We start from the raw sequence: 19447 nt of genomic DNA, 5'->3' as shown, positions 1-19447 counted from the left end.
TCTACTAAATAAATTTTATTTCCAATGGTAAGTCTCATTGACTCAGATAACCAGCAGTTTCTTTTGTAATTAGAAGCTTATTAGGTTGTTATTTACAGTGTAAGTGATCAATAGTTTTTACTCTGGATCAGACAGTGTCAAAGATCTAATAATTGGTATTAAATGTAAGAGAGATACTGCAACCAAAGCAAACATTCAAAAATCTTCAAAAAGTATACACTATACTGGGAGATTATTAAAATTCCCAATACTGGCTAAAATGTTTAATGTGCTGAATACAAATGATATTTTAAAGAAAGATTTGTGGATCAAAGATGGATTTAATAATCATAATGTTTAGGAATTTGTTTTGAAAATATTTTTAATTGGATAATGTCAGACTTCTGAATTACAATGCTGTGTTCATTAGCATTTCAATAGGTTATACTATCAACTCCTTTTGACATAAAAGAATTTGATTCATTTTAAAAATCATGAATCTCATGATCTTTTTTCTGCTGCCACTAGTTTTCAGTAATTTGATTATCTTCTACAAGAAGAGCAACAGGAACCACATGGGCTTTGCTGGTAATGATGGTCTATATATCTCTTCTCCGAAAGCAGCTCTGCTGCCTTTGAAAGTAATTTGCAGTTTCTTATCAGCACAGAATTAAAAAGTAATATTGTCTAATTTGTTATGTTCAGTGGCACAGAGTATTGTAGAATTCTACCACATGCAAATCACTTTGAAACCTGTATTATGTGACCATAATCAAGAGTACGTAAGTGAACTTCAAAATTTATGAAAGTGTTTATTATTAGCCAAGAAAAAATCTCAAAAGACGAACTTGTCAATAGGTTTAATAGTCTCTTAGCAAGATGTGTATTTTGCACACTCAAACCTCAGTGCAGTTTATAAAATAGTAATTTGTACTTTATAGTTGTATTGCAAAGAACTGGTCTGGACATTTCAGAGCAGGACAGGGCATAATTGTGTAAGTCTCAGAGTAAATCTGTACCTTCAACATGATGAACTCCTTGCTTGCAGAAGTTATCTTCTACTTCCAAGAGGAACCAAAACTGATTACTGTTGATCACTTAGACATAACTGCTTGTAACAGTCAACAAGCCATCACAGTAAGGTATAAAGACAGCCCTTAGGAGAAATGCTGCCTATCTGATGACATTTAAAGCTTTAAAGAATTCCTTCTAGATACTGCAGGAAATCATCATGAGCCAGCACAGGCTGCCAATGCCACCGGGTGGAACCAAGCCATTAAATCATGAGTACTGGTAACATTGCCATCCAAACCATTAAATTAATTTATGGAGCTGGTCTTGCAAACAGTTCATCATGTCAGCAATGCCAAGGTCTGTGGTAGGACCTACCAGGGTGAGAAAAGCCTGTCACATGGGTACATGTGCATGATGCTGGATCAACCATCTTTTTGTGTTGATTTTAGCAGTTCTAAGAAATAAAACACGGTTTAAATGATATCCTACTACCTCTTGTCCCTCTACAATGTTTTGATACGAGAAGTAAGGCATGAAGTTCCTGTAGCTGTTTGATCTGACATTATCAGGTATGTATAAACAGATGATGTTGTTTTAGCAGAGCAAATAAATTGTATGTCATTTTTTTATTAAACAAAGAGTATAATAACTGGACTATATTATCACAATGGAAGCATAGAAGACCATAGACTGTACAGCTGAAACCCTGTAGCAATATTTGTTCCTCATATTTAAAGAAATGTATCTTTATCAAGCTTTCACAATGGCTGCATCTTGCTAATGTAAAGAATCTTCACTCTTGTTAAGGCTAGATGATTATAATTAAAAGATAAATGTACTGTTAGAAGGTTCTACGCCACACTCTATGAGAATTTAACTGAAAGACATACATTATACCTGTATGTGAATTATAATGGCTTCTCAGCAGGGAACGCAGAATCACTTACAGTACGTAAACATTTAAAGAGGAAAATGCTAACACACTGAAAGAGTTTAACATCAGTAGCGATTTATCAAATGAAGAAGTTTCATAAAGTCCACTCTCTGGGAGAACATTCACCATTAGACAAAAGCCTGGCATCCTTGATAGTCTGAAGTTCCATCAATTTGAAAACCAAAACCATTCAATGAGATAAACAAGATTTTAAGAAAACCATCATCTTCTTTCTCAGGTAAAAGCCAGAATTAAAATCATAATTATTAAAATAATCCAACCAGGTCGCTTTACAGGCAAACTTACACACTGTCTCTTTAAAACACAGCATGCCCAAAAGCCTTTTGGGTTTGGAATGTAGCACTGCACCAAGTATTTCACAAAGCCTCTAAATATCACAAGAAGCTTTTTTTAGAGAGAAAAAAAAAGTAAAATTCCAGCTGACTGAGACTGTTCTAGCAGGAGTGCCTCAGCTTAGCTCCCAGACCTGGAATTCCAGATAAACAACAGAGGACAGCAAACAGACTTTTTTTTTTTTTTTCCTTTTTTTTGATTTTTTTTTTTTTTTTTTTTAACATGTCCTTTTGTAATGCAGCTACAAGATGACTGATGAGCTTAGGGACAAAGAGAGTGAGAGTGCAAGTGCCATCAGGGTGAGCTGTGTGCTTAGATAGGAGCTGGTAGGAAGAGCCAGGGAATTCTCCGCGGATATGTGACTGGTGGAGACTCCCGCTGTGTTGTCCTTCCCCAGGGCATTCTGCAAGACACAACACCTTCCTTGGTCACCAGCACAACATTTCCATTGCAAAGCATTGAAGTTTTACTTCATGAAATTCATCTTTTGTTTGCCCATGTCCCGCCCTCCGCTGCTACCTACATATCAATCTCATAAATTGAATGATAAAAAGGGCATTAAAACAGAGGTCACAATGACAGTATTTTGAAATTAGTTAACACCAGTACTGCACACTTCAAAAAAGAGAAGAGTATTTAAAAATTATTACTTTAGCAATGCTTCCATGTGTAAAGTATGGGGGGCTTTTTAGGGATTTGTGTTTGTCATGCCAGTTTATTTTATAACAGCAAAAGCAAGACCCCTAGAGAAACTGCACCTTCTAGACAGTCAACAGAACAAATCTGTATGACAAGTTATTTCTGGATAACAATAAATAAAATTTAATCCATGAGTGCAGATTATTAAGTATCCTTGCTAGGTGCAGTGGTGTTTACTGTGGGATCTGCCTGAACATGTACCATACAGGTACTGAAACATCAGATCAGCAGAGAACACTTTGAGCCCAGCTCTGAACTTCTAAGTGAGGTCATTCTTTAATGCATTACAATATCCAAACATAAAAAAAAACTGTCAAGACAAGTGTGAGATAGCCCATGATAATCTTGACAGACTTGGAATGTCTTCTCTTATGGGGAGGTGCCTGTGCTGTGAAATATCCAAGATCCACACTTACCTCATTAAGACAGAGCTCTGTATCTACAGATTCATTGGATTTTCGCTTCTTCTGTGCCTATGAAAAAAATACAGATTTTATTCCCTGTACAATTTATACTTCCAGCAGCACAAAGCAGTTAGATAAATTTGCATCAATTGTCATAATCCTATAATTTTGACAGCAATTTGCACATTATTAGCAAATAAACTCCAAATGTAACTGCATGTTTTCCAATAACACTCACATTCTCATTTGAATTTACAGCAAAATTTCCAACAGTCAACTAAGGGTACTTAGTAATTACAATGATGAGTGCCATCAGCTGCAGAGAACATGTTATCTCTTCTATGGCCCCTTAAAAATGCTGCTGGACGTTCATGAGAAGAAATGAAATATAACAGTTAACAATTACCATAATACCACTGCATATTAACAAATAATCTGTGATATACCTCCGTTTTAGGAAAATACACAACACAGGAGTATTTTATCCTTAATGATTCTTGCAATTTCCCCAAATATTATGATAAAAATATAAATATTCTTTTAATATATGTCATGGTTGCCAGAGAATCTCTTCCACAAAGCTGCAAAAGGAATACTGACTCAAGCAAGAAGCATTTCAGGTGACATCATCCAGAATGGAAGCAGCAGCCTGCACTCTGTCCAGCAGCAGGAGGTGTTTAATATTTCCACTCCTCAAGAGAATAAGTCTGGGTGTTTTCTGCTTTTCTACAAGGGCAGTACTAATCCCCACAGTGTGGAAGGGCTCTCAATAAACAGTGCTGTGGCTGACTTGAGCATTCAGTGATTCTCAGTATCAGTTCTTTGTTTATCTAACTGAGCTGAAGTAAATCAGTTCTTGTAAGAGAACTCTTGGGTTTACAAAACTACTGACTGCACTGGGCACATCTGGTGCTTCCACCTGGAAGTTTTGTTGGACCTGCAACTTATTTCCTCCAAAAAACCGAAGATCTGAATCTCAGAGTGCTGCTTTCATTTTACACTGCAGAATCTCACTGGTTTAGGCAGTGATGGCCTGGACTAAAGCAGATGTGAGAAAGTGCTGAGCAGTCTGATTTTATGCCCCCAAAAATTCAGTTCCACATACTGCTATATTATTTCATATCTGAGAGCCACAGGTTCTGCCAACGGATACAAAATAGTCTTTGACCTAATTACTGATTTTAGAATTCAAATGAAGGAACTGAACTTCTTATTAGGAAACACATTCTCTGCTTTTGATAATACATGAACACATTACAGACAACTGAAAAAGTGAAACAGCTGGGATTTAAGACAAAGACAGCTCAGCTATAGTAATAATACATACTGAATATATGTTGATAGTTTTTGTATATATGACAAAATAATAGCTCAATTTATTAATAAACACCCTCTGTAAAATTTCCTTCTTACATACCCTCTCTACTAATTAGCACCATTAAAGTGGTTATAGTAAGCATAAATTTACCTGTCTAAATGGAAAAAGAAATGCCTAGAAGTAAATTTACAACAAAAAGAAGCATCACAGTGAAGACTTCATGCCATTTTGTAGTGGATAGGAAACTTTTTTAAAGGCAGCTTGGTATCTGTCAACTGCCAAATGGCTGGCTCCAAGGAGACAGGTAAAGAAGGACAAACTAGATTTAAATCCTGATTTTCTTATGTCCATAACACCCATACTACCCTGAATTGGAATGTGAGGCTTCAGATAAAGCCTCTGGATCAGAGGTTCAGATCCTGAAGGTGTAGGCAGTAAGGATCATACAAGCCTCTTATTTCTCAGTTTGTCACTTATTGCTAACTTATTCCCACATTGTTTATTTGAAACACTGCTTTGCTGCTTACACCTGCTGTGGATTGACAGCACTGTGCTAACTACAGGTACACACCTGGTAGTTGGTCTCAACACCAAAGTCAGAATTTATATGCCTTTTGTACTGTGCCTATCAAATGAGTAAAGAGAAAACATCATTATTTTGCCTATATGCAGTGAAGTCTTCCTTTACTTCATTCAGCCTGAAAACAATAGAGTGCAGCAGCTAAAACATATCTACCTTTGAGAACACTATTTTAAGGGTAAAATCAACAGCTAGAAGAAAAAAAAAATCACCATATAAAAAAACCCTTTTCAATCATTTTGATAAACATTGTCTGGTTTTCATTTGGAAGGAGATACTTCTCTGCATCCACATACCTATTGTAGACATTGTAACATCAACACTTATTCACGTGCATCCTCTATTAAAACGTCCTCCTCTCTTAGCAATGAAAAGCAATTTTAATAATCAGGCAGGCTTTTCCCTTATCAAAACAGAAAGGACAGTATCTTCTATTTAAAAATACAACAAAAATGCAACCTTTTATTGGGAGGAAGGCAAACAGAAAAGAAAAAACTGTCATTCTGAGGATGAGATGAGACATTATATGCCAAGTTTCAAATTGGAAGAGTACATTTTTAGTGTTGAGTTATAAACCTGTGAGAATAGGTTATAATGGAAATGCTGGCATAGGCTGCACTACTGGAATACAACAGTGCACCACTAAATCACACAAATAATGGGATAAAACCTACATGTTGAAGAGAGTGCTTTAGTGAATGTCCTTTACTTAAAACCAAAGGGGGAAATTCTTCCTGTCTTGAGCAAAAATATCTTTACACCTAGCAGAATTCTTTCTTTGTGCTACAGTGAGTGAACACTTTATCAGAGATTAAAAAAAAATAATCAGAATTTAGAGGTTACGTGGATAGCCCTGGTGGAAATAGACCCAGACTGGGAGACGTGCATTTGAAATAAAAAGGATACCTCTGCTGTCAGATATTTACTTTCTAACCTCTTCTATTATCCTAAAAATTTAAACAGGAGAAATGAGTGTCCATCACATACAGCTGCAGACAATTCTGGAATAACTGCACCATCAGTTAATTTGGGAATTGAGAGTTGTTCATTATGCAAGATGCCAAAGATTCACTGCCAATCCCATCTCAGGTATCCAGCTTGCCTACCAAGCAGGCAAGAAGGTGTTTTCGAATGTTCTGGAAGTACCTAACTCCACAGGAGTAAGAGAGCACACACAAATGGCTAGGTTGTCTGTATTCAAAATTGTATTATTTTAGAATTTTAATATAAAGCTGTTTATCTGCTGATAAACAGCTTTAGATTAAAATAAATCTATGGGGACTCCATCATTAAATAAAAAACAAGCAGGGTTGGGCTGATAAAAATAATGATTTCAAGAAAACAGTGATGGAAAATCAGCTTAAAGTAAGTGGCTAACAAAGATGTATGAGTTCTTTTCTACTGAGGAAAAACAGCATTTGCTAATGACTTACTTAATGACACACTGAGCTGTGACATATCTCAGACTGTAAAACAAAGTTACATAAATGGGCTGACACTCCAGCTTTGGAGGGAATTGTAATTCATTAATGTGAGCTACTCTGGCAAAGCTGCGTCCATACAGCCAACAGGCTTGACCTCACTTAAGCTTTTACATTTTCTAAAAATGAATACCTCCTTTCCCAGAGAACCTCCTCACTGTAGCAGCACATCTCAAGCAATAGATGGTGTTTAGAGATAATTGTATTTAAGCACCTCCTGATGAGCTTCAGTACCGTGTCTGCTAGTCACATACAAGCCTTGTTTTGGTCTCAAAACCCTTAGCCCTCAATATGAGAACAAAAATATTGGACTTGGTTGGGGCTGGTAGAGTAACCAACAGCATGTCCAGAAAAAAAAAATCTCATTATGAGAAGCAAAATTTTACTTCTTTCTTTCCTAGAGAGTTAAATCAGGATCAGCAGATGACTTAGTGGTTTTCTGAAAAGAGAAATAAATATGGAAATAAATATTGCTTATAGAGACGTTTCTCCTTCAGAAGACTGTGTGGACCTCCATGTTTCCTTCTGATCCTAGATGAGTTTAATTACATGTCCCTAATTAGTCTTCTCTTGCCCTGCACCTAATAATTATCACAAGATCTTCCTAAAGCAACTCCCTGCTTTCCATCCCCCAAATCCCTCTGGATCCATCCTCTGCAGACACTACAGCCCTGAATTTTTCTGAATGCCCAGAAATGCAATCTTGCAATTATGCATCCATCTTTTGCAAATTCCAGCACTGCATGGTTAATAAAAGCATTAAACACAGCAGCAGTGTCTCACCAGGAGTCAGCACACACACTCAGGGCTTGTCACCCAGCAGTATTTCTATATGTTCACTACAGCATCAATTTCTGTTACTCAAAGCAAGGAAAAGTTCTGACTGGGGATGTCTCCAAATGGAGGTGAGCTTTCATGGGAGGGAGGGAAGGGAAGGAGAAGGATGTAAAGGGAGCTGCATGCATTGCTCTGAATGCAAACAGGCACAGAGCACCCAAATTCAGAACCCAGCCCCTTTCTTTAGCTACCCACTTTGGGCTTTATGAGCTTTATGGAACATATTGCTTGGACAGGGAGAGGCAACAGAAGCATCATTAGGACAGGTATCTGCTAGGCAGGCTGTTTATACAGCTGATTTTAATGAGTGAGCCCTTGTCCTCTCCTGAGATCCTGGTTTGTTATGCCCATATTAACAAGCCTTTCTGAAGAAGAGGGACAAATCTCCCAAAATGCATCCTTCAAATGACCACACTTCTAAAGTACCTATAACAAGTGAGGATGTTTGTTCTTTTTGTTCTTCTCCTGTGTTGATTAGAGAGATTTACTATGCAACTAACCTGCTTTCCCCAACAGCAGGACACAAACAGTAAGCAGAGAAATATACAGACTGTAAAAATGCAATCAGTTTAACTCTTCTGTGCTCACTAAGTGGATGGTGAATCTATCACTAGAGACAACAGTATTTTCTTATTAGCACAGGAGTACTCTGCCACACTGGAGTATAATTACTTTCAACAGGGAAGATAAGAAAAGTGTGGGTCAGAGAGGCTACTGAAATAAGGATTCAATTCAGCACAGGGTAATTCTGAAACCCATACCATCCAGCCAGAGTGCAGAGCTATTTAAGCTATAAAAACGAGCAGCTCTGCACTGTCCTATAACAAAGCAATCAGATCTTTTTTCTGCTTTGTTTTGTTGGGCTTTTTTCCTCTCTGCTGAATCAACCCTCAAGATACAAGCTTGGGGCATGAAATAATCAGTTGTCATTCTGCATAAAAGCACTACAGTTCTGTCATGACACTCTGTGGAGAGAAGAAAGTATCTTCTGGAAACAAGCATCATGAAGACATTACTGGCACTATGCTCCAGAGCTACACAGATAACATCCAGAACAGAAAGAAGCAAATCACAAGATTTTCAGCTGAGACACATTAAATGAAGTAAACCAAGCATCCCCTGGTGCCCAAATATGCACTGGGGAAACACCCACTGAGGGGATTTTTACAGCATTCCCCTTATCCCTCAACATTAATAAATTCTTGCTGCATTTGAGGACTTAAACATGAAAAACAAGAAACAGAGAGCAACCTTAAAGCAGGGCAGTTTGTTTTCTGGCCAGGAAAGAGAAGATGTATAGGAATCCTCTGGAAGAGGGGCTGGAACAAAGGTAGGTCCTTGTTGTGCTAAAGCCAGCTTGGCAGTTCTGCAGTCACCAGAGAGGGAGAATCACCCAGTTCCTCTGGACAGGGCCAGGTGGGCTGGGAACAGCATCTCCTCCCCAGAGTGCAGAGGAACAACAGCTCAAACCAGCTCTGGTCTCACAGACACTGCAGACACTTGGGGCTACTGACAGATGCAGCCGGAAACACACACAGCAGCAGACAGCACTTCAGAAATCTAAGAAATGGACAGAAGAGTTGATGAAGTCTGATATGGATAGAGGGAAAACTCCCTCAACTTCTTCGATTTGCAAATTGTTAGAAAATTTGATTGAAGGGGTAAGAATTGGAAGTAATCCTCCCAAAATGGGCTGAAAATAGTGTGAAAGGAAGGCAAGATGACCTATATGATATTAATTATTGCTAGACCATTCCGAGATCCTTATGTTAATAAACATGAGACCTCATTAAGCTCCATCTCTCACTGCACTTATTTGGCTGGGATAACATGGCACAAAAATTGCCTAACAGCAGTCTTAAAGGTTTTATAAAAAACAGATCCTATCAGAAACACCAAACTGATCAAACAGCTTACAAGGACCAGACATGGAGATCTTCAAATATTTATTTCAAGCAATTAGTTTCCCAGTGAGCACAGCACAAAATATGACACCCAGCCAAGACAACTGAGCTGACTTACCTTTCATGGCAGTACAGTAACTTGCTAACAATTTTGTTTTCATGTTCAGTCATTCATTTAGCTGAGTAAAATGAATTTCTATAGTCCCAGATTCTTCCTTCCTATTTTTAGGGGATATTATGCAATTCTCCTAATATGGTCTTTTTATGGATTTGCTGCAAGCAAATATTTTTGCATTAAGAAAGGCAGAGGAGGAAACAGAATACTAAAAAGCAGAGACTGAATAAGTTTTATTAGGTTAATATCTCAACATCTTGGGCTGGCTAGGTTGTTGGGTTTTTTCTCTAGCTATAAAACTAAACATCCATGTAATCCAAAGTTGAGTTGTTCTGGATTTTATTATTAAAATTAATTTCTCAAGTGATTCACCGCAGAGATCAACCTAGTGCCATGGACAGCAGGTACAGGTAGCATCTGGCTGCTGCACACTGAACAGCACCTGAAGAAAAAGAGCAGGAACACAAAGCCATTGCAGCCCCAGTTAAAAGAGGGGAATTTTGAGGGGAAGGTAAGTAATTGAAGCACAAGAGATCTCAGGCTGGAGCGTGTGGCCCCAGATGTCTGAATACCAGAAAAAAGGTGTTCAGCTTGGCAGCAGGTGAAGTTGCTGCCTCCTGGATTAGCCGTGGTGCCCTGAAGTGTGGTGGGAGCAGCTGCAGGACCACAGCAGCTCAGCCAGAACAGCCCTGCCCTGTGCTAAGAGCCGTGCAAAGAGGCACCAAACCCACCAGGGCTTCTGCAGGGCAGCAACACCTCCAGGTGCGCCCGGGCAGAGGCTCCAGGGCAGGCAGAATTCCCTGTGCCTGCTGCTCACTATAGAGTTTCCCTCTCTGCAATCACACTCCAGGACAGGGTGCAGCCAGGGCTCTGCTGAGGGAGCCTCCAGCCAAAATCAGAGCTGCAGGAGGGCTCATGAGGCTCCAGCTGGGAGCTGTGGGAGGTGGAGGGATGGAGCAAACAAGGTCAGGCACTGCCTGTGTGCCCCGGCAGCAGGAGCAGGGATGCTGCTCTGGGCTTCTGCAGCTGGAAGGGAAGATCAGGCAAGCGTGCCTGGACACCAGGCTGAGCCTCAGCACGACAGGAAGCTTTCCTTCGTGCCATGCCAACCCTGAGCAGCCGGCATTACCGCTGCCTTCCTGAGCACTGCCCTCACTCATAAATTTTAAAAGGGAAGGCAAGGGAATGACCACGAGCATCTGCTTTTTGTTCGGTGCCTCAAAATGTTCAGGACTTTCTATTAACAATACGTGTGTGCACGCGTGCACTGTGAGTACTGGCACGGTTACACAGAGACAAAAAACGCAGAAAGCCTTAAAAGGGTGAAAACACTTCAGGTAAAAGGTGACTCTTCCTGCAATTACAGAGAGGCAAAGGCTACAATAAAGTAACAGTGAAGTAGAATCGCACAAAAAGATAAAAGAAAGTAGTTATCTGAGCATCCACCCATGCCCTCCAGTTTAGTTTGCACATTTCAAGCCAAACATATCAATTCTCACAGTTGTGTGGTGGTGTACCCAAGTCCCTCTAAATCATGGCATGATTCAGAGGGTAGTTCTTTTCTTTTAAAATAATCCACTCTTGAACAGCTGTGATTTGGATTAATTAGTGAATTTTGCATTTTTGGCACAATCTGCTCTCCAGAAGTGCCACTGAAATAAAAAATTCAAGCATTCACTCCCTTCTCTAATCCTGTAGCTGAATTTTGCAGGTGCACAGATGCATCCTTAGAACTGGCAGGGCTGCAACTGTAGTGAACTTGCTGCAGTACTTGTCTCAGTTCCTTTAGAGCACTGAAAATACCATTTAGAATAAAAATATAGAAAACCTTTTTTTAAATAGTGGAATCAAATCTAGCAAGGGGAGTATTTAAAAAGAAACCCCACTTTATGGTGTATTGTGGCTTTGATAGGCAGCTACTCCTCAAGAATGTAGCTAGAGCCACATACATAACGTGAAAATTTTCACCCAAATAATTAATGTTTTAGATCTTTTTTAATATGAAATGTAAGACAACTTCAACCTTAAGCATAGCTGCTAGCAATGTCTATGACAACCTATTTTTATTTTCATTAGAATAAAAGCCTTTAGAAGTCTGTAGAAAGGTGTTCAAATTCACTACTATCATTCCTGTTTAATAATTCTGGAGGCATTTTAATTTCTAAAAAAAAAAAAAGTGAATTAGTATCATACAATTTGGATTACTGGCATTCTATTTTCTCAGACAAGCATATTTTTCAACAAATTTAAGTCATGACTGAAAAAAAATTCCAATTGGTCTCATTCACAGATCTCCATTAGCTAAGCTAGACCTTGGTTTGTCCTGTCAGCTTCCTAAATGTTATTAAAAGGCCCCTGCAAAATGGATCTTAAAACTCAATACTTGTGAAAGACTTTGATATATCATCCAACATTCATTCTCCCCTTGCTGAAGTGAGTGAGGGAAAGAAAAATCACTCCTTCTCAGAAATACTATCAGTGAAACCCTGACAGTAATTCTCTTTAATGGGTTATCCTACAGTGGGCCATACTTTAATGGATGGTATTAGAGTGGCCTTCCTCATATGCCTGATTTACACATGAATGATGCTCTCACAAACAGCCACGCTGTAATTAATGAAGCTATTCAAAAAAGCACAGAAACTCTTGTAAGAGATCTCTGCAGAATCATGGCATTATTTGAAAGGTGCCTTATTTTTACTGCCCTGATCCCACCACACTAACAGGAATTTCTCCACTTGCCAGGCAGTACCAACTGGAAATCAAAAGCAACTTCCTAATATCATCTGCATACATGGCCTGAAATTTGAGAACTAAGAAGGATAGAGGATTTTTTCCATCACTGAAAAAAATTCTTATACACAAAAAAGTACTCTGAATGTCAGATGTTTAACAATTATAACCCCACTAAAACAAAACTGTGCCTATAATGACCAGATTATGCAAATGATTACCAGATTATGCAAAACTGTATTCACAGGGTATAATCCTTCTTTGTTTCATCCCACAAGCTCTTCACAGAAGGACAGAAGGCTCAAATTTATGTTTACATTTAATAAGCTGGAAAATAAAAACACATGAATGCTAATAATGTCATTAACGCAGATCAACATCACTTTGGGTATATTTTGAAATGCTTCCATGCTAAACTGGAAGTAGCTTTAGAAGCTTATTTGGGACTAGTCTGACTACTTTTTTGAAGAATTATATTCTGGTGGACTGGATAGTTCAGGGGATTATTAATGGGACATACAGACTTAAATTCCAAGGTAGCTTGCTTAATCTAGCTCAGGTCAATACTGACAATTCTTCTATAGTAGTTTAGAAATGAGGAGGTGGTTCTGAAGCACTTCTCTAAACAGGACAAGTTCAATGCACAAAAGTGGCACTAATTTGCACCTCACGCAGTGCAAACTTCATCAGAGACTGGGGAAATTAATGGGGTATAGGTTTATAATGTTGCAAAGTATGTAGGATGTTTTCCCATGCCCTCTGCTTCCTTTTCTGTGAGATGAGCTGCTGTGTCAAAAGGGACAGTCCCACTCTTGCCTCAGATTTTTCTAAATCTACTGCAAACACTTCAAGAAAAATCTTGAAGGTGCCTTGTGCTACTAAATTTTAATATCCTTTGGTGGAACTCAAGAGAGAGAGATTGTAAGATTTCACCTGGAAAAGCATCTTAGGAGTGCTATCTGAAGAGAATCTTGATTGATGATGGTTGGCAGCAAATATTTCCCTGAGTGCAAAATGGTTTTATTAATAGTTCTGGACTGAGCCGAAGCAAGTAGAAAACAGACCAAATGAGGAGTGTTTTTTTGTAATCTGCCTACTCAGATGCATCCAATGTCTCACTAGCATCAGCTTTGTCTTCCTAGCAAGTTTCAGTGTCAATACTCTGCCATCAAGTATCTAGAGAGGAAGCATTAAGAAAAAATACAACTGTATGTGTGCCAACCACAGCAGCAATCTGGCTTCTTGTATTACTCCTACCTACAGATCAGAGGGTGGAAAGTCACAGGATGACAGCACTGCTGGGAATGAGGGATGGCTGTGATGCAGACAGTACCTACTGTATACTAACATTTGCTATTGTATCTGGACACCAGCGCTGATACTGCACTACTGAGCTGTCCCAGTCAGGAGTGAATGAAATGGGCTGAAATGCCTTGTTCAGTGGCCAACAGAGGCCAAGCCTCTCTAGTGACTGAGAGCAGCATCCTCAGAAGGGATTTGGGACGTCAGTGTGCTGCTCCCACTCAGTGACCGCACGAGACGCCACTGCTGAGACGCTAAGCACAGACGAAGGAAGCTGCGCTCCAGCAGGCTCTGCACAGAACAAAGGCAGCAGATGATGAGCGAGGGCCTGCAGAGCACACATGAGCAGATGTGTCTCGCTGGCGTGGAGATGATGTGGAGCTGAGGCTTTGCCATTTGCTCTCTTTAGAAGTCCACGGAACAGCAGAGTCCAGTCCCCTGTTACAGGGACAAAAGCCAGCCCAACTGGCATTTTAGGGGCTGTCCCTGTGACATGGACCCAGTTCAGCTCCCAGAGACCAGAGCTCTCTCTCTCACTGAGAGCACTTACCAAAGAGCTGCACTGATACTAAATATAACATGAGCCACCAGCCTGAAGGTGAAAAGACTCTGCCTAATTAATTATTCCTAAGTATTCTCATTAAGCTGTTCTCTGGGTATAGACAGATTGTGTTTTTGATCTAAACCTGTTTAGTTGTGCCTATAACAATCTCAATTTCTTCTCTGCATATACCCATGACTGAGTCCTTAGGAATAATCAGGAAATCTTAATCAAAATTAACATGGGCTGGGTGAACTCCTGATGAGAGCAGTATTCTGCAAGCAGTTGCAAGAATTTCTCAAAGTTCAAAACCAATGTGAAAAAAGGGGTAATTATTTTCCACTGCATTTACATTTGGATTCCGAAACCGTATACAAGCAGCTAGGTTCCTGCAGGAACAGACCCCTAAATTCACCCTGAGAACCAGACAGTGGCAGTGCATACGTGACTGAGGTGTGCAGAACAGCATTCCAACACAGGAATCACTACAGACCAGGTCAGATACATGCAGTTGTTAATGGACTACTTTTGCTATTGAAGGTAAGCCTTTGTAAAAACCATACTGAACACTATTCATCAGAACATTTCTGATCAAACCATCTTTTTTACATTTGTGCAGGCACAAATTTAGGAATGAGTTTTCACAGATTCTTGTAACCACTTTGCTTTTGTCTGTGCACACCTGATTTATATGCCCATTTATCCAACCCTCTGCACAAACTGTGTACTTAGGGCTGCAGGTAGCTTTTTTAGAGCCTGCCTGGTACATGTCTTACCTGCCACACACATAAAAAAATTCAAATGCGCACATTTCAAATTTGAGGATGAATTCAGAACTTCCAAATATTTAGGGTCATGTGGTAATGTGTAACTTGCCTTGAGTCAGAGGTTTCTTGAGGCTTGTGAAAATGTCAGTCTGGAAAACTATAGCACCATGTAATGCAGTATTAATAAATTACTGCCTGAATACCTAATTCTGTTTTAAGAAAGACATGAGGGAGGATAATCCTATAATTCTTTAGGAAACATGCTGAGTGAACCTATGAAAAGTATTCTGTGTTATGCACATCAGTCTGTTTACCTGTGACTCATAAAAAGAGCTACACACGCAGGAGGGCTTAACCTGAGGTGGGATTATCAGGCCAAGTTCACTGATTGGGAACAGGATTTGGTGTGAAACAGGCAGGCTCTCCTCCAAAGTACTGACTAAAATAAACATTTTGAACTCCTATTGATTTTGACAGCAAGGAGCTGAAATGGGTGACAGTGTCTCATGTTCTGGAACTCAACAGCAAATTGAAAAATGCTGTAGAGTAGATGGTTTGATGCAACATAAAGATCTGTTATCCAGGTAAGACAGCTGATTAGGAGTCATGGGCATAAAAAGTAGGAGATAAAGGGTGCAATTTATTCCCAGTATTTTATTACTAATGTACAGTGAAGACTGTAAGTAAAATAAGCAGAAAGGGTAAAAGCTGAACAAAAAAATTCTCTTCAGCTGTTTTGCTGTCATTTTTTTTAAATTAAGAGTATAGATTAGCCAATTTTCTTAAAAGATTGTGTTTAATGTCCTATCAACTTGGTTTGATTACTTGAAGAATTAATGAATGCTATGGAAAAAGTTCCAAGTTTTAGCTCTTCAACATTGTACTATTTTTGCAGCTATGCTGTCTTGTCAGCAATGTATGGGCTAGAATGATTACTTATTATTGCACTCTGATTTCCACTGGGCTTTTCTATATTTTATTTGCTGGTGGTAACACAGAATAGAATATCCCTAAAAAGTCTTCTTTATTATTCCTGAAATTATTTTGATCATATCTGCCACATGGCAACTGAGTCTGGGTAGTTTGTTTTTTAAGAATGTTAAGTTACACAGAAATATCAAAGCATGGTGTGCATACATGTAAGGGGTAATGGATAATTACAATGTACACTTAAGGATAATTGCAATATACACAACTGTGGAGTTATTCCCTTTTTACAAGTGTATAAACAAAAGCAGAATTTGATTAGGTCGTGTGATTGCCTCTTTAAAATCAAATTACTTTATATGCATAAACATACTTCAGGTACTTGGGTTTGCTGTTGGCAGAGGAAGGCAATGTATCCTCCTTAATCAAGGCTAAGGAAGCAGGGTTGATTCAGACATTTTACCCAAATCAAAATGCAGACTTACTCCAATCTCAGTTGCACCCCAGCAGGGCCACAACCCCCCTGTGCCCTTCTCCACTGTGCCTTGTAGGGCAGCCCAGCCCAGCATGGAGACTACTCCAAGATTATACAGGCTCAACACCCTTCCAGCTCAGCCTGGTGCAGATTTTGGTGTTTTGTTTGTTTGGTTTTTTTTTTTTTTTTTTTTTTCCCTGAATCTGCATTTAGCCATTAAATCATGACAAGAAATACAGAAAAAGAAGATAAATATATTTCATAGCAGATTAAGTCTATGAGGCAGTTGAGTGTCCAAACATTACAGAATGGATCTGCAAGAAGAAAGGACAAACAACCCAAAGCACAATGAAAGAAAACAAACAAAAAACACACAAAAAGGAAAAACAACAAAACAAACAAACAAACCAAACAAAAACAGACAGGAAAAGGATCTAATGAAGACTAATGGCTAGCTGGAAGTGAGGTTTCAGATATTTCACGTGTAGATATGTCAGTGAGCGTAAGACCATGAACTCCAAACAACACTTTTCTGTAGGATTAGACAAAATGTGATCAACCACTTGTCCCAAATAAGAGCACAGGTCTGCTGTCCTCTAGGAAATAGATAGCTCATCTATGGAAACAACGTGCTGATCATTAAGAAGTGTCCAGTAGTGTCTGCAAGACTTCAAGAGCCCCCAAGGGTGACAGTAAATGAGAACATTACAGCACAATGTGAATGTAGTTCCCATCTGTGAGCTCTTCTCTACCTACTCATTTACCCAGGGAGTCACAGAAATCTCAGGGAACAACACTTTTGGGAAAAGACTCTGGGGCAGGCAGCCCCACACCCCTACTCCAGGAGTATTTCTCTCACCTCTGGGGATTTCAGGGAACCAGAGAGAAGGCAAACCCCTTGACCCTGCACAACTCATCAGGCCCCTCTCTGTTAGTGAGCCTTCCCCTCCAGGGAATGAGGAGGTTGTACAACAAATTGCTGCCCTGCTCCCCTAAACTCTCACCCCCTCTGCACCATCCCCCTCCAAGACAGAGAAGGCAGGTAATTCATAAAACTCTAGGCATCTGTGACTAAAATGCTCCATTACCCAGAATTATTCAACCTCCACACTGTCATTTGTCCTAAACCATCATACTGCAAAACAAAATTGTCAATACCACTTCAGTAAGTGTTTAAAAGTACATTTCAATTATAGAAGTCTTGTGAAATCTTTCTGCTTACCTAGGAAAGAACGATTCTTTGCAAAAATGGCAGAACTGATAAAGATTTTATTTGTTAAATTTTGATCTATTCTGGCAACTGCTGAGCTATTTTCATACCTTAGCAAGAAACAGCTCTCTATTGACAACTGTATTCATTATCTCATATATTTATATCTGATAAAGCCTTTTACTTTGATTTTCCTCATGAATCTTTGTGGATATATTTTTTTTGAGGATAACCTAGTGTATTAACAGAGTTTATAATAGTAAAGTATTTACTGTTTCTGAAACACTCAAATACACTATGTGGTTTTCAGAACAGAGGCTATAAGGTGATAGCTGCACTGAATTTAACAGCTTGGTTTTTAAGACCAAGACTACCTTTTCATTATGAATTTCTGGAATATCTAGTATGATGAGATTTTGGTTTATGGTAAGGACACCTTGAGAGCTATTCCTGTAAAAAAAAAAAAAGTATTCAAGATTCCAAGGTTTCTACTCTTGATTTTTGTTCCATTAAAAATCTGGTGGAAAAATCACTTTTGCCTACTCTTGCTTGGGAACAGGGTCAGCCTGCTGGCATAACCAGAGCTTCTTTCACTCCAGCAAGTAGAGATGGGAGCAGAGCCATGACTAAAACCTAATATTTGCTAATAGCAAACAGTATGTCTTAAACAAAGCACTTTGTCAGGTCCCATAAAGGCACAATATATTCTGAACTCTACTTCCAAAGACACTATGATTAAAAATGTACCATCACAATGCAATGACCTAGAATTTTTATTGGTAGTAGTTATGCCTTAAAATTAATTTATAATACGGTACTCCTTTTTATGGCTGTTTCTTGCAGACTATAGTGAGCTATCTGTTTTAAAAGGGAAATACATGATGGACTAGGTATTTGATTGAGAACTAGAGCTGGCTGACATTAAGAATACCTTCAGTATGATGAAGAACCACATAAAGTAATAACAAGGGCTATGAATAGTTTGATTTGGCTTATCTGATGAGATCCAATTTTCTGATTCTGGTTTATTCTAGCATTTTGTAGTTCTGTTGTATTCTTCTAAGAGGATACTCATGTGAAACACAGAAACAACTGTAGCTTAGGGGAACGCTGCAAATGCAAATCTGCTTTTAGTAGCAATAATTTTCAAAATTCTTTCTGAGGATAAAAACTATAATCTGTCCAAAAAATTTTCAATTTTCTGTAAAAGTGTGCAGTGCATTTTCATAAAGCTGTATTTTTTTAAGTCGTTAAACTGGTTTTTAGTATCCTCATACTCATTTTCAATTGAACAATTATTAAACTATAAAACAAAATTGCACAATTTCTAAAACTGTAGTCTGGAGTTTTACAGTCTGCTATAAAGTGCTGTATTATTATAATACACTAAAGACGCTCAGACTATTAAAACTTTTTTTTTAAATGAACCATAAAATATTTTATCATTGATGAAATAATTCTGAAGTATTATGCTCTTCAGCAGTATACATGCACAATATTTTGGTCTCATGAAAAGCATGCTAATCAGAAACCCACAATTTAAACTGTAATTCTAATATGCAACATAAAACATGTCACTGTCTTTCAGGAACAGGAGTTTATTACGCCCAACTTCAAGCATTAAAAATCAGAGTACTGGTCATTAAATATAAGGTCCAGTCTTACCATGGAGATCTCTCTCTCATGGAGAGAGATCTCCATGCCAAAGAGACTGAGTGTTAAGCACTGGTGATAACAACAGAAATGTGATTACTTTCGTGTTGTAAAGTTTTAGCCTTTATTTCACTCCACAAATTATAACTGATCTTGTAAGGGGGCCTGATGTTCAACTCAGAAGTTCAACCAAGCCTGGTAAATGAGAACAATTTCTTCC

General features: G+C 38.7%; 1 protein-coding gene across 1 annotated transcript in view; it reads right to left on the bottom strand.

The window, feature by feature from the left end:
- Positions 1–509: 509 nt before the first annotated feature.
- GFRA1 (GDNF family receptor alpha 1) overlaps positions 510–19447 on the bottom strand; it is a 132639-nt gene continuing 113701 nt past the window's right edge. The window contains exons 8-9 of the mRNA XM_041461639.1: positions 3397–3453; positions 510–2684 (exon numbers count right to left, since the gene is read on the bottom strand). Of these exons, the coding sequence (XP_041317573.1) occupies positions 2523–2684; positions 3397–3453 (219 nt within the window). The 3' untranslated portion in view covers positions 510–2522. The remainder of the gene's footprint in view (positions 2685–3396; positions 3454–19447) is intronic.

This window comes from Pyrgilauda ruficollis, unplaced genomic scaffold (assembly GCF_017590135.1).
Source record: "Pyrgilauda ruficollis isolate IOZ18807 unplaced genomic scaffold, ASM1759013v1 scaffold15, whole genome shotgun sequence".
Classification (NCBI taxonomy): domain Eukaryota; kingdom Metazoa; phylum Chordata; class Aves; order Passeriformes; family Passeridae; genus Pyrgilauda; species Pyrgilauda ruficollis.
The sequence above is the reverse complement of the archived record's forward strand: the minus strand, read 5'-3'. Positions and strand labels throughout refer to the sequence as shown.